We start from the raw sequence: 17347 nt of genomic DNA, 5'->3' as shown, positions 1-17347 counted from the left end.
TGGCTGCAGAGGAAGCACATGAGGCTGGACACATCCTGCACCGGGGACGGCCGTGCCATGGGGCTGGGTGCAGGCACAGTGCAGGCTGCTGCCCCAGCCCAACCCCCCCAGCACCCCCAGTTTTCCCTTCCAACCATCCCGGTGCCTGACACACCCCGTTGTCCCCACCCCAGGACACCGCTCACCTGCTCCCTCCACCCCACTGCTCCAGCAGCCGACAGGAGGGAGAGGAGGAGAAGGAAGAGGATGGCTGGCGGAGAAGAGGAAGGAGCGGGCTGCCCGGCTCCTTGACCTCCACGAGCCGCTGGCAGTGGCTCATGGCCAGTTGGGGAAGGGTTAAGCAGCAGGGAGGGGAGACGGCAGGAAAATTCCTTCCAGGCAGAGTCACGGTTTCCCTGCCAGGGGAAGTGGAGGCAGAGCCGAGGGAAAGCTGAGGAAGGGGCCCCGAGCCAGCCCGGAGGCTGGTGGCCAGAAGGAGCTGTGACAGAGCCAGGGGCACCTGGCCCAAGGAGCCCGGCTGCTTGGGGACCTCCCTGCCTGACCCGTCCCCTCCAGCCACGCTCTCTGCAACCCCCAGGCCTCGGGGGGACACCTCCACGTGCCCCTTGAGCCCAAGAGCGGAGCAGGGACGCTCTGCGGCAGGGAGGAGGCAGGGAACAGCGGGAGGGCAGCAGCAGGTCGAAGGCTGGTGACCAAAGGCCCAGAGCAGGGGATGCCGCTGTCACAGCCCCGGGGGGGGCCATCGTGCTCCCCGCTGCACCCAGGGACCCTCCCTGGAGCCCCCGCTGCAGCAGCCCCAGCCGCAGGTGTGCTCCGGGACCCTATTTCCCACCCCCCCACAGCAGCCTCCGCCAGCTGAGAGCCCCCCCGGGGCTGCAGCCGCCCCACCAGAGCTGCGCAGAGGCCCCCAACCCCTCCCCGTGCTCCCCCCAGGCCAGGCCAGCAGTAGACACAGCCACGGGTTCAGACGGTGGTTTATTAGGACACGAGGACACGCTCCAGCCCCGCTGGCCCCAACCCAACTAGCAGCCCAGGCAGCTCCCTGCCCGCTCCCCTGGGCCAGCGGGTACCACCCGCGCTGGCCCAGCTCCGGAGCTCGCAGCAGCTCTGATTGGCAACCCTGGGCAGGCTGGTGGCAAGCAGCGGGCAGTGCTGGAGCGGGCACAGGGGGCTGCCCAGCGCAGGGAGGAGACAACAGCCCAGGGCTCCTGCGGGAGCCACCAGCTACAGGCGTGTTTTCACAACTGGGAACCCCAAGAAGTGCTGGGAGAGGCAGGACCCGGCTCTTTCCCCTCCTCGAACAGCGAGGAAAGAGGCTGCACATCCACGGGGAGGGGAGAGGGAGGGAAGAAAGGCCACCCTTGCTGTGGGGACACCGGCAAGTGCGGGTGCAAGGTGACAGACAGAAGCACCGTCACCACTCCCTGCAGCACACCTGGCCCACTGTGAGGCCAAACGGGGCCGGGGGAGCCCAGCAGAGCCCAGCTCCCCTCCCTGAGCCAGAGCCCCCACCCCTGCTGCAGGACGCTCACATGAACTGCGACAGGTTGGGCACTTTGATGTTGATGTCACCGATGTTGATGTTGCGAGGGATCTCGGGCAGGTTGATATTCTTCACAGCCGAGACTGCGCGGGAAGGAGCAGCCGAGAGCCCGCCCTGCCAACAGGAGGGACTGGTCACCGCCGGCCCCGCAATCCCCTGCTCCCCAAACACAGCCCTGCCCCATGCTGCCCTGCTCCCCCGAGCCCCTGGGCCCGGCCACGTCCCCCTCTCTCCCCGCTGACAGACCCGTTTCTATTGATATCACAGGAGCAGCAGCGCAGTGCTTCCCTGCGACCGGAGCAGAGCTGCATCTTCACAGTGACAGCACAAACAGGGGCAATAAACTTTTCACTACCTCAGGTTATTAACCTTGAGGGGAATAGCCATTTCCATGCTTGGGCTGCTCCCTGCATTCAACGGCCCGGAGCACAGCAAGGGAGGGATGCCCCCAGCCCACTCCCCACAGACTCAGGCAGGCAGAGACTGGGGGTACTGGGGATACCCCATAAGTGCCAGAGAAGCGCATCAGCCTCCCCCGGGGCAGAGCCGCAGCGTTGCCACTCACCTCCGCCTTCTCCAGCTTGCTCTGGGCCTCCACCTGCGCCACAATCTCGTTCATGTTGGTCTCCAGCACCATGCCACCTATCACCACCTCCTGCAAGATGTGGTGAACCTGCAAGGGGAGGAGAGGGATGGGATGGGGTGGGCTGTGAACCCAGCCCAGCTCTCAGACCAGCCAGGAGCAGCAGCAGCCGCAGCGGCCGCAGGCTGGTGTGGGAGCACGCCAGGGGTCAGTGATGTTTCCCCGAGAGACACAAACCCAGCCCCATCCTCCCCTCAGCCCACACAGCCCCAGTGGCTGCCTGCAGAGCAAGAGGGCACCCACGGTCCTCAGCACAGGGGGAGTCTGGCAGCCCCAGTCCCGGCTCTAGAGGACACCCCCCACCCCAGGGACCAGAGCAAACATTGCCTGTCGGGCCCACGGCAGCCCCCGGAGAGGCCAGGTCCGACCTGGCCCGCCAGCACCCGCTGGCTGCACCATCTCTGACACCTCATCTGAAGTTTGATCCCTCCCTGGGCCGGGACCAGCTCCCCACCTAGAAATCTGGGGGGGAGCCCACGGGGCAGCACAGACCCCAGGGCCTCCCAGAGCCTGCGCTTCCCAGGACCATTTTTTTCTACCCAGAAAGCCAGGCCTGAGCCCAACCACTTTGCTTTCGCTTAGGAGAGACAGGGCTGCGACACATGCCCCAAAAAAGTACAAAACTGCTGAGAGTGGCTGGTCCCTTCCCCAGGGCCTGCATGGGGCCAAGGATGAACTGGAGCCAGCTCAAGGCAGCGAGCTGCACCCTCCTGCCAGCCCCCACCGGGAAGGGCCAGCGACACCCCACAGCCAAAGCAGGAGAAAGGGCCCATCGTGGTCTGCAATCCGGGAAAAGACGCACCCCGGGCTCCACCGCCCCGCAGAGCTCAGCCTTCCTTGCTAAGTCAGCAGCTCCCAGCAACCACCCAGCACAGATAATGAGTTTATGGGTCTCTGGTTCCTTCCGTGAAAGAGGCTATTACTGGAGGATGGTTAAGTCATTCTATCGTTTTATGGCTTCATGAGGTCAGGTTGCACTTGTAAAAACTGTGTGGCAAATACTGCCAGGGCAATGCTGTGAGAAATAAAGCAAGCAGGAGAACCTGCTCGAAGGGGGAAACCCAGCTCCATGTGAAGGGCGAGCCCCCACAGGGCTCCCCGCCGGTCCCATCCTGCTCCAACAGCACCAGGAGCAGAACTGGGGGGTCAGCACTGCACAGGGCGAGCCACAGGCCATACAGCCCCTTCCCGGGACACCCGTGGCACTGGAACCGCTGTTCCGCAGCACAGCCCCAGCCCAGCCCCAGCAAACGCCGCACCGGACGGTGCCGGCAGCTCCCCACAACAGGAGAGCATCTGGGCTGCAGGAAATGTTGTTCCTTCGAGATCTGGCTTTGGCCCAAGTTGGACCAAAACCAACAGGGCAGAAATCCCAAGCAATCTTTGTTTTCCAAACAGAAACACAGCACTTTCTGAACAAACACGTCCTCTCTGGGACCTTGCAGCTGCTGAGCAAAACTCATGTTCTCCTCCAAGGTACGAAGAACACACAGGGGTTGGGCAAGAGCCTCTGAACCTCCCCACGGCTTCGTGGCTCCAGCCTCCCCTTGAAAAAGAGGGGTCCCTGCAGCTCTGAGGCTGCCGAAGCCAACAGCCTAAAAGCACTGGTGTCACCAGCGCCTGGGAACCACGGTCCTGCCGGCCCCATCCTGCAAGAGCAGGGACCCAAAACCCTCACTTCACGGACCCCGCACTGCACACAGAGCGTGAGGTGGGTGTTAAAGGCAGCAAGAGAAAAATCACAGGACCCGGACAAAGCCGCTCCCAAAGCCCAGCCAGAACCTGCTGGGTTGGGGATGTTCAGAGTCAAAATCTCTGCTGGCCAAACCACCACCACCGTCCCACCTCACTTCTCACAAACCCTGAAATCCACCTGCCCTGCCCTGCCCTTGGCAAACCACCCTCACGCAGACGGGGCTCGGTGCCCCCCCACGGCCGCGGAAAGCCCTGCCCCAGCACCTGAGGGGCCAGGGCAGGGAGCAGCGGGACACAGCTGCGCACTCCCAGCTCCCCCAACGCCGCCAAGCCCTCGGAAGCAGCACGGGCACTCAACATCAACACGTCTGAGAAATAAATATGCGCCAAATATAGAGACGAGGGCACCCGCTGACAGCAGCCAAGGCCTGAAGTCAAGGCTGGGAAGCAGTGGGAGCACGGGACCGGCACTGAACAAGACTGGTAGGAGAGGCTGGGGGTGGCCAAGCCCAGGGTCTCCCCAGTCAGAAACCCTCCAACTCCTGCCTGCCCTGAACCCTCTGCCTGGCAGGAGAGCTCAGAGGAAGGGCAAGCCGTGCTACTGTTGGCAAAACAGAAAGCAACAGGGTAATTCCTGCCCATGGGCTGCGGATGGAGAGCAAAGCTGCCGGCTCTCGGTGGCGTCACAGAAGGGGTAACTGAGAGCACGTCCTCCCGCAGACGGGGCCAGAGGTGATCTGGGTGGCTGCCGCCGCAACTCCTCCCCCTCCTGACATCTTCCTTCCTCTCCTTTGGCTTGCTTTGATAAGAACGTTTTTTCTGACAGGTTAATCAACGTTGTAACATTTCTGAAAGTTTACAGCTGGGTAAATTATGAAATCAAAGTCTTACTTCACCAGTTCCTAGTACATTCAGCTGATCCAGATCACCTTCTAAGAAGATTTTCTAACTCCAGTTCTCTGCCAGAGTTCCTAAGTTGGAATCGCTGACAGAAACGGAACATTTTACAGCCTTGGTTTTTTTCCCACTCCTCTTTTTTGTTGGCATGTTTTGTCTTCAACAAAGGAACAAAACCCTTATCAACAGCAACCCAAGTCTAGCACATGTCAGCTAAATTCTCCTTTCTCTAAACATAATCCCAGCTATCTTCAGCCCCATCTATGAGACCATCAAAGAGGATAGGTTTCCGCCCAGAAACTCAGTCCAGCTAAAGAGGAATCGTTAAAGGCTGTGGCTCAAATCAAAGTTTACCAAACACTTTGTATTCCAAACACTCCCATTGTTCCTTACCTTTCTTTCCCTGCAGCTCTAGTAAAATGTTAACAAGACCTCTGACAGGTCCCCTAGTCCAGCGAGAAGAGGCAGAACGCCCCTGCATGATGCCGGAGCCTGCCCAGCTCCGTTGGCACCGGCCCGTGCAAAGACCAAGAGCAAAGCCTCCACACAGATCCCCCTCACTTGGCCCCGCAGTTACCCCACATCGTGGCAGACACCAGGAGAGCCCCCACACCCCCCACCAGGCGCAGCCCCGCAGCAGCCGCGCCATGGGGCAAGCTCAGGGAGCCGAAAGCCAGCTTGCCCGCGGAGGATGTGGAACAGAGCCCAGCAACTCCCATCTCCTGTTGGGAGGACACGATGCGAGCAGCTTACGAAGACCCCAGGCTGACAACTTCCCCACCCAGGATTTCAACTTCTCCCCAAAACACAAGGGTTAACGTACTAACAGCCTCTCCTGGGAGGCTCCAGAGCTGGAGGCTGGGCTGGCTCCTGCCCATGGGAGTGCAGGGCTCCGGGGGGAACGACAGCGCTGGCCTGGGGGAGCACCCAGAGCCTATGACCCACCTTGTCCATGTGGAAGATGAGGTCCAGCTCACAGACGTTCTCAAAGCACTTGTCCAGCGTCTCCACGAAAACCTGAGGGGGCAGGGAGGGGAGCTCACCACAGAGGACCCCTGCAAGACGCTGCCCGCGCACCCAGAACCCCCGCAAGGGGCCCGGCATAAGGTCAAGGGCAGCGAAACACGGGACCCAGCTGTTCCGGGGGAAACACCCCGGGTTCGATGTCCTACTCCACAGCGGTGCTGAGACAAAGGGGCCACAGCCCCCCAGAACGGCCCGAAAGGGGCCGAGTCACAGGAACGGCACGATCACAGGGCGGGTGAGGCAAGCAGGGCCGGCAGCTCTGCCACCTCCCCACACACTCGCATCTGCCGTCAGCCGGACTCAGCAAAGGTCCCTTCACGTGCCCACGCGGTGTTTGAACACAGTTATTAAAATGCACTCGTAGTTTTGGGGCCCTGCTGTAAGACAGACATTGAGGGGCTGGAGCGTGTCCAGAGAACAAGGAAGCTGGTGCAGGGTCTGGAGCACAAATCCTGTGAGGGGCGACTGAAGGAACTGGGGCTGTTTAGCCTGGAGAAGAGGAGGCTGAGGGGAGACCTCATCGCCCTCTACAACTCTGGTTGGAGCGAGGTGGGGGTCGGTCTCTTTTCCCCAGTAACAAGTGATAGGACAAGAGGAAACGGCCCCAGGTTGTGCCCGGGGAGATTCAGATTGGATATTAGGGAAAATTTCTTCACCAAAAGGGTTGTCAAGTGTTGGAACGGGCTGCCCAGGGAAGGGGTGGAGTCACCATCCCAGGAGGTACCTAAAAGACCTGTGGATGCAGCGCTCAGGGACGTGGGTTAGTGGTGGAGCTGGCAGTGTTAACACTTTTTTTGTTTGCTGGTGATACCAAATTGAGTGGGAAGGGGATACTCGGGGAGGGAGAACCACCCTGCAGGGAGCCCTGGCTGGGCTGGCAGAGGGGGCTAACAAGAACCTGCTGAAGTTCAGTAAGGACAAACTCAAGGTCTTGCACCTGGGAAAACATCATCCTGGAGGAATGAGGGGAGACCTTATCTCCACGTTCCAGTATTTGAAGGGTGGCTACGAAGCAGATGGAGACTCCCTTTTACAAGGAGTCACACGGAAAAGATAAGGAGGAACGGGGACAAGGGGAGATTCTGACTGGACACAAGAGGAAAATGTTTCACACTGAGAACAATCAGCCCCTGGAATAATCTCCCCGGGGAAGCGGTGGGTTTGCCAACATCGGACACTTTAAGATTCAGCTAGAGGAGGGCTGGGCCAGCTTGTCTAGGCCAGGCTTTTGCCAGAAAGGTTGGACCAGCTGATCCTCGAGGCCCCTTCCAACCTGCCCCTCTGTGACTCTATGATTAACGGTTGGACTCAACGATCTTAAGGGTCTTTTCCAACCTAAATGATTAAAGAAATTCATCCAGATTGACTTCCCCCGCTGCTTCCAGGCGGAGGAGCTGTGGATCGGCTAAGGCACACACAGCTCCCCCTCCCCATCGCAGCCCCCCGAACCGCTCCCGTCGCTTCCAGAAGGGCCGGCACAGAGATGTCGCAGACACAAAGTGCACCCAAGAGGTCTTGGGGCCTCAGGACTGGACCGTGCTCTGGGGGAAGGCACCTGCCAGCCACCCTCGGGCAACAAACACCCCTGCGGAGAGACCGACCTGGATGAGGTCCAGGATGCCCAGCTCACTCTCCGAGGAGTCCACGCAGAAGACAAAGTACAGTGTGGCGTAGTGGCGGTAGATCAGCTTGTAGTCGGAGCCGCCAAACAGGCTGCGGAGACACGAGGGAGGTGACACTTTGAGGGGGACACACACACACGCAGCTCAGGCGCTGCCCCGGCTGAGGGGACAGCCCGGCACAGCCCCCTGCACCCCGATGGAGGGATGGGGGTTACCTGCCGCACTCCAGGAAGTTGCAAATGTGGTCATCGCGCTTCAGCACCAGGTGGAAAGTCTCACGGATAATCTGCTGCTGGACCTCCTCCGCCTGCAAGGAGGCGAGGGCAAGCACCTGTGGGTGCACGGCCTGGAGGACCCACGTCCCCTGCTCTCCCCCGAGGGACACGCTGAGCTCGTAGCTCAGGGTGACGGGCAGGTCCCAGCTCCCCACCAGCGCTCAGCACCACAGGGGCAGCCTTGGGTGACCCGCTGTGGTGGCCACGGGCCATCCCACGGCACCAGGCCAGGGTACTGGGCTCCTCGATCGCTCCCCGCCCAGCCCCAGCCGAGCCCCCCGAACACCCCCAGCCCCACACCGGGCTCAAGTACCCGCTGCCACCAGCCCCAGAGGCAGCCCCGGCCCTGGCCCCGGCCCCCGGCCCCGCACCAGGTGCTGGTAGAAGCGGACGAGCCGCGGCTTCCCGTGGTTGTTGAACACCAGGATGGCGTTGATCATCCCGGCGGCTGGACGGGCCGCGCCAGGCCGGGCCGGGAGCAGAACCGGGGCCGCAGCGGCCGCAGCCTCCCCGCAGGAAGCCCCTCACCCGCCCCGGAAAGGCGGCGGCGGGCAGCGGGGCGGTGCTCCGGGCCGGCCCCCGGTGGGCTGAGCCCGGGCGGCCCCGCGGGGACCCTGCGCCCCCGGGGCCCGGCCTCGGCCCGACACGCGGTGCCGGGGCTCGGGAACCGACCCGGGGACCGGGGGAAAGGGGGGAGGCCCAGAGCCGCTCCTCAGGCGGGGACGCAGCCGCTCGCCCACTTGCCAAGGCCGGGGGCTCCCCGGGCCGGGATGCCGGGCCGAGGCCTGCCCGGTCCTCTCCGGGACGGCGATGACCACCGGGGCAGACCGGGGAGGGGGCAGCCGCTCCTCACGGCCCGCAATGGGGCGGGGCGGGGCGGGGCAGGGGCAGGTCGAGGCCCGCACCGGGAACGCGCCGCCGAGGCCCGAGGCCCGAGGCCCGAGGCCCGAACCGGCACCGGCCGTCCGCTCCCCGCCCGCGCCGCCAGGGGGCGCACCAGCCCCGGAGCGACGGGAGCCGCGCGGTGCCACGCCGCGGAGGAACGCGCGCGGGGGGCGTGGCCGCTCGGAGGGGCGGAGCTCGGCGTCAGACCACGCCCCCTCTTAAAGCGCCAGAGCCCCCGCTTGCTTCTGGGGGGATTTCGTGAGCGGGGTCAGAGGTCACCGGCGGGCGGCGGGGGCTGCGGTGCGGGCGACTGGAGCAGAACCCGGCCTGGCCCGGCGGGGCTGCTGCCCCCCGCACCCAGCGGGGCTGCCCACAGCTCTCCCTGCCTCTCCCAGTGGCTCAGCCCTGCCAGTCCCTGCCCTGCCAGTCCCTGCCCTGCCAGCCCCTGCCCCGCTGCCTGCTGCCCTGCCAGTCCCTGCCCTGCCAGTCCCTGCCCTGCCAGCCCCTGCCCCGCTGCCTGCTGCCCTGCCAGTCCCTGCCCTGCCAGTCCCTGCCAACCCCTGCCCTGCTGCCTCCTGCCCCACTGCCTGTTGCCCTGCCAGCCCCTGCCCTGTCCCCAGCAGGAGCTGCCGGCCGGGGAGAGGCCCCCCCAGGCCCACCGGGTGGGGACAGCCAGGCCAGGCTGGGCCACCAAAGGGAGGACACTCAGCTGCCCACCATTTTCTGTGCTCACCGCAGCCCCCTGGCTCCCCCGAGCACCCCCAGGACCAGCCCAGCCGGGCCATGGTGCCCAGGGTGCTACCGCGGCACAGCACTGCCATCGCTGGATAACCCAGCCTGCTGAAGGGTTATTTTCCAGAGGAATGGGAGAAAGAATCACACACAACGATGGCAGCTGCACCAGGTGCTTTTTAAGGACCAGAGAATCAAAAAGCAAACAGCAAAGGGTGTGTGATCCCAGATCAACGTAAAGAAACCGCACACAGGCGCGATCTAAAGACCACGGCGTGGCTGAGTTCCATCAAGGCACATCAAGGACAACGAGGAAAGGATTCGGAAAGAAGTACTGGAAGGAAGGGGGAGACGGGGAAAGTAAAGATCCATAATTTAATGGGGAAAGGAAGGGAATAATCAAGGATAGAGACACCCTCTTCGCTCTGGCCCTCGTATGAAAAGGCTGTTTGTGAGCGGGGATGAACAACAGCCACGAAGGGAGGGGAGAGCGGGGCGACATGGAGGAGAGCCAGGGGAAGGACGTCGAGGGCACCAGGCATGGGGCAGGGTGATCCCAGCACCCATTTCCAGACGATGGAGGGGAATCGTGTGCCAGTGACGGTGCGTGAGGATGATGCTGAGGCGCAGGGAGCCTTCCTCCGGCCGGAGAGCGGGGACCCACCCACGTGAGGGCGTGAACAAACAGACGGTGCCGCAGGCGGGATGGGGCGGTGACGGTGCCACGGCACCCCAGAAGTGGCGGGTGACAGGACGCACTGGCGAGCAGCGGCTGTGGCAGAGCACGGCCCTTCCACCGCCTCTGGACGGGTCCAGCCCCTCTTTCCCCGAGGACCCAGAGCGGGGGGTCACCAAGATGGCGGGTGTTGAGCTGGGAGCGGCCACCCCCCCCATCGCTGTCCGGGGGGCGGGAGGAAGCGGCCTCCGCGGCTGGACACCCATTGGCCAAGCGTCACTTCTACCCCCAGCCTGATTGGCTGAGACCGCTGCAGACACCTGGCGTTCCTCAACCGCGAGAGGCTGCGCGTGATCCTGCCCTGGCGTGCTGATTGGCTGGGGCGGCTACGGCCTTGTGTCTCCCTCTTCTGATTGGCTGAGGCCGCTTCAGCCTTCTGTCTCCACATCTTGATTGGCTGGGGCAGCTGTGGCCTCATGTTTCCTTGTTCCTATTGGCTGGGGCGGCTGCGGCCTTGTGTCTCCCTGTTCCAATTGGCTGGGACAGCTGCAACCTTGTGTATCTCTATCCTGATTGGCTGAGGCAGCTTCACCCTTGTGTCTCCACATCCCGATTGGCTGGGGCAGCTGCAGCCTCATGTCTCCCTCTTCCGATTGGCTGACACCAGCTGCAGCCTCGTGTCTCCGCATCTCAATTGGCTGGGGCGGCTGCAGGGCTGCTCCCGGGCAGGCAGGTGGGCTGGGGACTGCCCCCCACCTCTGCGGCCCCAGCTCCCCCCGGCTGTGGCACCCGCTGAGCTGGGTCCCGGGTGTGCTCCGGCTGTGCTCCGGCTGTGCTCCGGGTGTGCTCGGGGCGTGCTCCGGGCGCACCGCAGCGGGAGCTGAGCAGAGCAAATCTCCTCGTTCAGGATCTTTACACATTTGCAAATATTTGCGCAGGCAAACCGGGCCCTTAGCGAAGCTCACGGGGCGAGGCAGGGCTGTAAAGACGGGGAGAGAAACACCGGTTTAGGTGAACGTTCTCACCGGCCACGTCTGGTCTCTGGACGCGCTCGGCCCTGGGCAGCGGGAGCGTGTGAGGGGCTGTTGGCCGGCCCGCGGGCGCGCGGGGAGGATGCGGGAAGCCATAACCATGGCCACTGATGGTTTAAGCGCATCGGCGAGATCAATTTTCACCCAAGAATACAAAAAAAAACCACTGAAAAGGAGAAGTGCGTCTGCCAGACAAAGGACTGCGTTTTTAGAGAAACTCTTTGCTGTGATTAGGCTGTCCAGCCCCACCTGCTTCCATGGCGATGAGACTCTCCCGACGCACCCACCGAATCCCGGCTGCCTTCACGTCCGCCTTCCTCCATGACCCTCGTCCTCCTCGCGATGGGAGCCAGCTCACACGCTTCGTGGTGGCCAACCGGTCCCCTTACCCCACATTACAGCCCCCGTCCCTCCCTCCGGGGTCCCACCACCTCCTGCCCCTGCAGCCCCCGTCTGCCTCCCCACCACGGCCGACCTTGGCCTCTCCCTCCACTGCCGCCTCTGGCCTCCCTGGGGGGGGGTAAACAGCATCCCCCTGCCCCAAGACCCTCAGGATTTGTGGAACGTCCCAAATTCTGCTCATCCTTGTCTTTTTTGGGGAGGAGGGGGGGCCATCAGCTGGTACAACGTAACCCGCGCGAGGTTTCTGGGGCACAGAGGATCTCTCCCACAGACCCACCGGGGAGGAGAGCGACACCCGGCAGCAACTGGGGTCCCATTGCCCGTCCCGACGGACGCAGCTCCTCCGGGCAGCGTAACCCCCCTGAGCATCCCTCTCTGGGGGGGATAAGCCCCCCCAAAACGGAGCGATACTCATCCACAGGATAAAATAACCCCTGGGGTCAGGGGTCTTGGGTGGCCACCGCGGAGGAGGAGATGCCCCGAGCGGCAGGGGGGCGGGGGGTCCCCATCGGACACCCCCATCCCCGCTACCATCAGACGAGCCGCGCCCCGCAGCTTTGTTCCCCGCACCCGGTACCGAGGGCGGACCCGGCTCCGGGGGATGCGCGGGCTGGGGGAGGAGGAGGGGGGTGGGGGACACGCACGGGAGCGGGGATCGCGGTGCTCGGGAAAGTTGGGGGGGGGGGACGCGGGGGCACGGCGGGGAGATAAAGGGCGGCCGCCGGCGGCCGAGTTAGGAGGAGCTGTTTTGCATCCCTTCACGTCAGCTCTGCCTCATTCCCTCCTTCTTCCTTCCTGCGCACCCAGCGCCGGGCCCGGAGCCGCCGCCGCCGCCCCGCGGAGCCGCCGCGGGAGCGCACGGTGAGTCCCCGCCGCCGGGCTCCCCCCCGCCCCGCCGCCGCCCGCCACCACCGGGGGAGTGGGGGGGTTGGGGGATGACCCCCCCACCGCTCCGCAGCCACCGATACGTCGCCGCCTTTTTCCCTTCCACCTTCCCCCCGCGACGGAGACGGGAGCGATGGCGGCGGGAGGGAGGCGGCGGGGGGGGGCCGTGTCCGCTCCGCACGTGGGTCCTCCGCTCCCCCCCCCGCCCCCAGCTCCCCGCCGACAAGTTTCCCCGTGGCCGCTCGCAAACTTTCCGGTAAAGTTGCGGGGAGGGCGGCCCGGGCCGAGCCCGGCCGCGGGGTCGGTACCTGTTGAGGGAGGGAACGCGGTGGAAGCGTCAGCCCCGGGGGGGGTGTGGGGGGGAGGATGGGAGGGGGAGCCCACGCAGGTAACACGCGTGAGGGGGGATGCCCGGAGGGGGAGAGGGCGGGTTGGGCATCGGGGCGGTCGCCGACCAGCACCCGGGGGTGCCCCGACCCGGGGCCGGGGGGGGGACACACACGGGTCGGCGGGTTCACGGCGCTGGTGGGGACCGGGGTGAAAGCCGGGGGGTCCCCGCGTGGGCCGCGCCCCAAGTTTGGGGACAGTTTCTAGCCGTTGGGGACCGGCCCGACGGCGGCTGTCCCGGGTGTGCTCCCCCCCTGGTTACAGCGACAAAGTGCCACGGTGGGGGGGGGTGGGGGGGGAGCTGAAACGAAACCGTGACCCCGCGGGGCCCAACCTGCTCCGTCCCGCAGCAGGCAGGTCCCGCTTGCGCTTCCCATCACGGAGGTGCCCCCAGATTTCCCGGTGCCGGACCCCCCCCGACGGCTCCATCGAGGGTCTGGGGGCACCACTGCTGCCGGGCCCGGGGCTGCTTTGTCCCCTGTGTCCCTGCTGGGGACAGTGACTCGCCCGGGCCCCCCTGTTTGTGCAGCCCTTTGATAGCTCCCTGTTAATCAACAGGACGGGATGGTTGAATTAGTTATAATTAATTAATTAGCCAATCATTAGTAGTTTCTTTGTAAGCAGCCTGTGTGGGCAGAGGAGGGGGAGTGACGGGAGCGGAAGGCGGCATCCCGAGGCCTGACCTCCCGCCGGGTCCCGACCCGGCAGCGCCACAGACCCCGCTGGGCTCCCGCACCCCACGTCGTGCTCCCACCCTCGGCTCAGCGGCTTCTCGTGTCCCCGACGTGCAGCGGCCTCACGAAGCCGATCGTGCAGCAGTTCCAGCCGGGTTTGTGCAGGTAGTCCGGGCCAGCCACAGATGCACCTGGGGTTGGGGGGAGACCCCAGACCCACCGGCTTCCCCAGGGAGACTCCTGAGAAGTCGCGACAGGGACACCCGTCTCAGCATCCCCTTTGGATCCCCGGGGGGTCACCGACTCCAGACACTGTGGCATCAAGCACCGTTTTGGCAGCGAACAACATCGCTGTGAGCGGTGCCCTCGGCTCCCACCCCTGGGTGACAGCTTCCCCGCCCGCGGGAGCCGCACGAATCCTCCTCACCAGAGCCAGCATGGGCAGAGCCCTGATAACAACCTGCTGGGCCGGGCTCCTCGTCTGCGAGCAGGCTCCCATTAACGCCCTCCTCGGGCAGCGATCCCATCGTAGCCCTATAAAATGGGAAATTAGATCAGAGTAACTTGAGCTCCGCTACACCCCGAGAAACGTTCCCAACCTAAACCTGGGAGGTGACCGGAGGATCAGCCCTGGATACCCGCAGAGGAGGGAGTGGGCACCCGAGTAGCGTGTCTCCTCTTGTTCCTTTTGACATGGCAGGCTTTGGTTTCGTCTCTGAGAAAGTGGTTTTAGTTGGTTTTATTGGACCACAATGCAAAGAAGGTTTTTCATTTATAAATTAGTTTAGGAAACACAGTGTAGAGAGGGATGAGGGTCATCCTGCTCTACTGTACAGCTGGAAATGTTAAGGATTAGGCAAAATGGTGTTTTTGTACCGCAAAGAACGTGCCAGCATAAAATCCCGTGAGTGAGAGTGTTGCCTACACTCCTTACACTTATTTTACATTTATTCTTTGTTGAGAAGAGGCTCCAATTCAGCATCTGCTTGAGCACAGTCTCCTTAATATCAGCTGAGCGGGTCACGTCGTGGTGTCAGGCCGGCGGCAAGGGGAGAGCCGAATGCTGTCCCCACCGGGCCGGGAGCGGGGCCTCTCCTGCCGGTTTTACTGCCATTGCTCCCCCTTTGCCCGCTTCGGGTGTTGGTTTCCCCCGACCCATCACGTCTCCTCCGGCAAGCGCTGGCAGGCCGAGCCCAGCTGAGCCTGCCCTGCCTGGGCCTGGGGACGCCGGCACCCAGGGCAGGGTGTGAGGTGTCCCAGATACCTGCTCGGGGCGTGCTGGGCGCGGGGGTGGCGCAGGTTGGACGGGAAGGACGTGGCTGGGTGGCCGAGACGTGCCGGCCGCGCCGCGGTCCCTCTTTTGTGCCTGCCTGCGGCCCTCGGGATGAGTCACAGTCCCCGCTGAGGTCCCTGAGTCCTTCCCGCAGGGCTTGACCTTGGCGAGAGGACTGTGATCTGGTGAGGAGCGTTTTCCCTTTGTCCCGCTGTCCCACATTTTCCTCCTCCAGCCCCGTGCACATCTCCTCCTCCTCCCCGGGTCCTTCTTGCCCACGGCAGCACGTCGCGGTGGTGTTTGCGTCGGGAGAGGGGCCCGGCGCAGCCCACCCGCGGCCAGGCCTGGCTTTCCCTAGAAACTCAATTTCTGTCAAAAGCGCAGTGTGGTGAAGTGGAGCGCGTGAAGTCGGCTGGGAAGGGGGCTCTGGCTGGAGGGGGCTGGGGGGGTTCTGTGTCTGACAGAGAGGAGGGTCCCGCTCTCCTTCGCCCGGGGCTTGGTGGAGGAGCAGGGTTCTCTCCTGCCGAGAGAACAAGCACGTAATGCAGTTTCTTTCCCAAACTTTAAATTAAGGGGGGAAAACATGGATTTAAATTTTCCTGGTCTTTGCTCTCAGCTGTCTGTCCATCATTTGAGTGACAGCAAAGTATTTCTAACGAAAAGAAATAGAAACAACATGTAAGCATCCTGCCTAAAAATCTCTTTGTAAAGCATGTAGCTTCCACCATCCTCCCGTTTCTCTGAGCATTTGTACCATGTTCTCCACAAGGTATCAAGGGTTTTTTATTAAAGAAGTGACCCGGGGCAGGGGGAGGCTTCTTGTTTTTTAGATGCCAGGTCTCCTGGATTGCTGTGAACATTCTCAAGTAGGAAGAAAAGCCTCATCTCCCACCCTTCCTTCCTTCCTTCCTTCCTTCTCAGGCCACCTCCGATTTCACAGGGAGACAGGCAGTGTCCAGATTGCTCTTTTGTGTAGGACGAGGCAAAAACTTGTAGAAAGTTCACGTAAAACTTTGCAAGACTTGCTCCTGAGGTAAAAAAGAGATAACTGGGTGATGGGGGAGCACCAGAGGCTGAGCAGGGGCAGGATGCTGAATTAGAACGAGTACCTCCTGCAGCCCTGGGGTCTGTCCAGGAGCCTCGAGGGGCATCAAAGGTGTACAAATGGATCTTTAAAAACAAGACACGATATTTTTAACTTGGCAACGCCCTCCTCAAGGCTGGGGGGATGAAAATGTTACACTGGGTTTGTGCAGGTCTGCAGGAGTGAGATGGGTGGGGAGGCTGGTGGCGAGGTGGAGGGACCAGCGTGTGCTCAGGCCCGTCCCGCTCACCGGGGGAGTCCCGAGCTGGCAGGATCCGGCCAACACAGAGCGCGGCCTCCCTCAGTGCAGGGGTTCTGTGCGATTTGTGGGTGCGGTGGAGGGCGGAGGGGCATCGGGGCATCGCTGGCTCAGGCTGCCAAGGGCTTGGGGAGGTCCCGGAGCAGCGGCCGGCAGGGAGCCACTCGGCACGGGGCGGCGAGGAGCAGAAGCGCTGGGATTTCGCTCTGCAAGGCGCAGCTCGTGCAGGAAGGGATGAGTGGGAGACCAGGGAAACCCTGGTTTCCCCCCAAAAGTGATACTTGCTCTCCAGGAGCGGCTCAGAGGAGGGAAAGGGGAGCGCGGTGTGGAGCGCGGTGACGATGACATTTTGTGGGGGTAATTGAGTAGTAGCCTACAAAGGAGGAAAAATTGTAACTGTTCTTCACCTTAGAAGGTTAAAAATTAACTGAATTGACCAAGAATCAGACTTAAGCCAGCAGGTCAGGTGAAGAGCTTTGGGATGCAGCTACGACTGATGGGTGGGATGCTGCTCCCTAAATAAAGCCGGAGGGGTGATGCCACTGGAAATGCCACCAAGCTTTCAGGCAGCGGGTGGTGCAGAGGTGCCCACGGCATGAGCGACGGGGAAGGGCCTGACAAACTCCCCCCCGGAGGCAGCGGCAGTTCAGGGTTAGAGCTGCTGCGGTGCCCGGAGGAGCCGTACCCGGTCGGGCGCTGGGGCTGGAGACGTCAGCGCTGCAGCGAGAAAAGCAGCTCCCAGTGCAAGCGTGTTTTAAATGGATGCTGTGACGCAGAGTGATTGAAATGAGTGAATTTAGTTAAAATCAAAACTCTATTCTTCGCCTCTTTCCCCTTGCTCTTCAGCACATTCCGCGGGCCCATGTGCCCTGACGAACAGCACGCTTCCCTCTTGCATGCAAAGCCGTGAGTATCTCCAGCGCAGCCAGCAAATGACGGACACAAAGAGGTTTTGACTAAGAAGGAAATATCAGTCAGTCCTTTAAAGGCTTTATCTCAGCATGTCAGTTTGAGGAAGAATGTGTTTTAACCAGGAAGCAGCACGTGGACGTGTTCATTGTTTTACTTCCACGTCTTGTGTATGTGAAACCGTGTTTCTGCGCCGGCTCTGTACACCCAGATGCACTTTGCTGGGCAGCGTGGGCGCCGCTGTAGTTAAAAAGGGGAATTTCATGGGGATTGCAGGCTGAGGCCACAGACCGTTGGTGCAGAAATGAAATCTCTTGCTGGGCGCTGTCCGTCTGAAGCCTTTCACATCCTTCCCTAAGAGGTGCTGCTGTTTCCTGCCACCGCTCCGGTAGCCCAGCCGGCACCGCAGCAGGGCTGGGTTTGCTCTCGGTGGCCCCACCAGGACAGGG

General features: G+C 62.7%; 2 protein-coding genes across 3 annotated transcripts in view; one reads left to right on the top strand and one right to left on the bottom strand.

Annotated features, from left to right (window-relative positions):
- Positions 1 to 956: 956 nt before the first annotated feature.
- Positions 957 to 8698, bottom strand: AP3S2 (adaptor related protein complex 3 subunit sigma 2). Its single transcript, XM_074880530.1, has 6 exons — positions 8073 to 8698; positions 7642 to 7733; positions 7406 to 7517; positions 5724 to 5795; positions 2109 to 2216; positions 957 to 1657 (listed from the first exon to the last, which is right to left on the bottom strand). Exons 1-6 carry the CDS (start codon positions 8139 to 8141, stop codon positions 1529 to 1531), a joined length of 582 nt encoding a protein of 193 aa, XP_074736631.1. The 5' UTR covers positions 8142 to 8698; the 3' UTR covers positions 957 to 1528.
- A 3532-nt stretch (positions 8699 to 12230) lies between these two features.
- ZNF710 (zinc finger protein 710) overlaps positions 12231 to 17347 on the top strand; it is a 28278-nt gene continuing 23161 nt past the window's right edge. Inside the window, exon 1 of one of the 2 annotated variants that reach the window (XM_074880703.1) lies at positions 12231 to 12288. The gene's annotated coding sequence lies outside the window, so the exon portion shown is untranslated. Of the gene's footprint in view, positions 12289 to 12534; positions 12569 to 17347 lie in introns of those variants that run through there. The other variant, XM_074880704.1, reaches the window with a different exon arrangement.

The sequence above is a fragment of the Strix uralensis genome, chromosome 11 (assembly GCF_047716275.1).
Source record: "Strix uralensis isolate ZFMK-TIS-50842 chromosome 11, bStrUra1, whole genome shotgun sequence".
Classification (NCBI taxonomy): Eukaryota; Metazoa; Chordata; class Aves; order Strigiformes; family Strigidae; genus Strix; species Strix uralensis.
This window is presented reverse-complemented; position numbering and strand designations above follow the sequence as displayed.

Excerpts from the sequence above, each read along its gene's own strand:
- AP3S2 (XM_074880530.1), bottom strand. The coding sequence starts at position 8,141 with ATGATCAACGCCATCCTGGTGTTCAACAACCACGGGAAGCCGCGGCTC. Across the intron at positions 5,796-7,405 it reads GCATCCTGGACCTCATCCAG|GTTTTCGTGGAGACGCTGGA; the intron begins GTCGGTCTCTCC and ends CTGCCCCCTCAG. Across the intron at positions 1,658-2,108 it reads GCAAGCTGGAGAAGGCGGAG|GGCGGGCTCTCGGCTGCTCC; the intron begins GTGAGTGGCAAC and ends TCCTGTTGGCAG.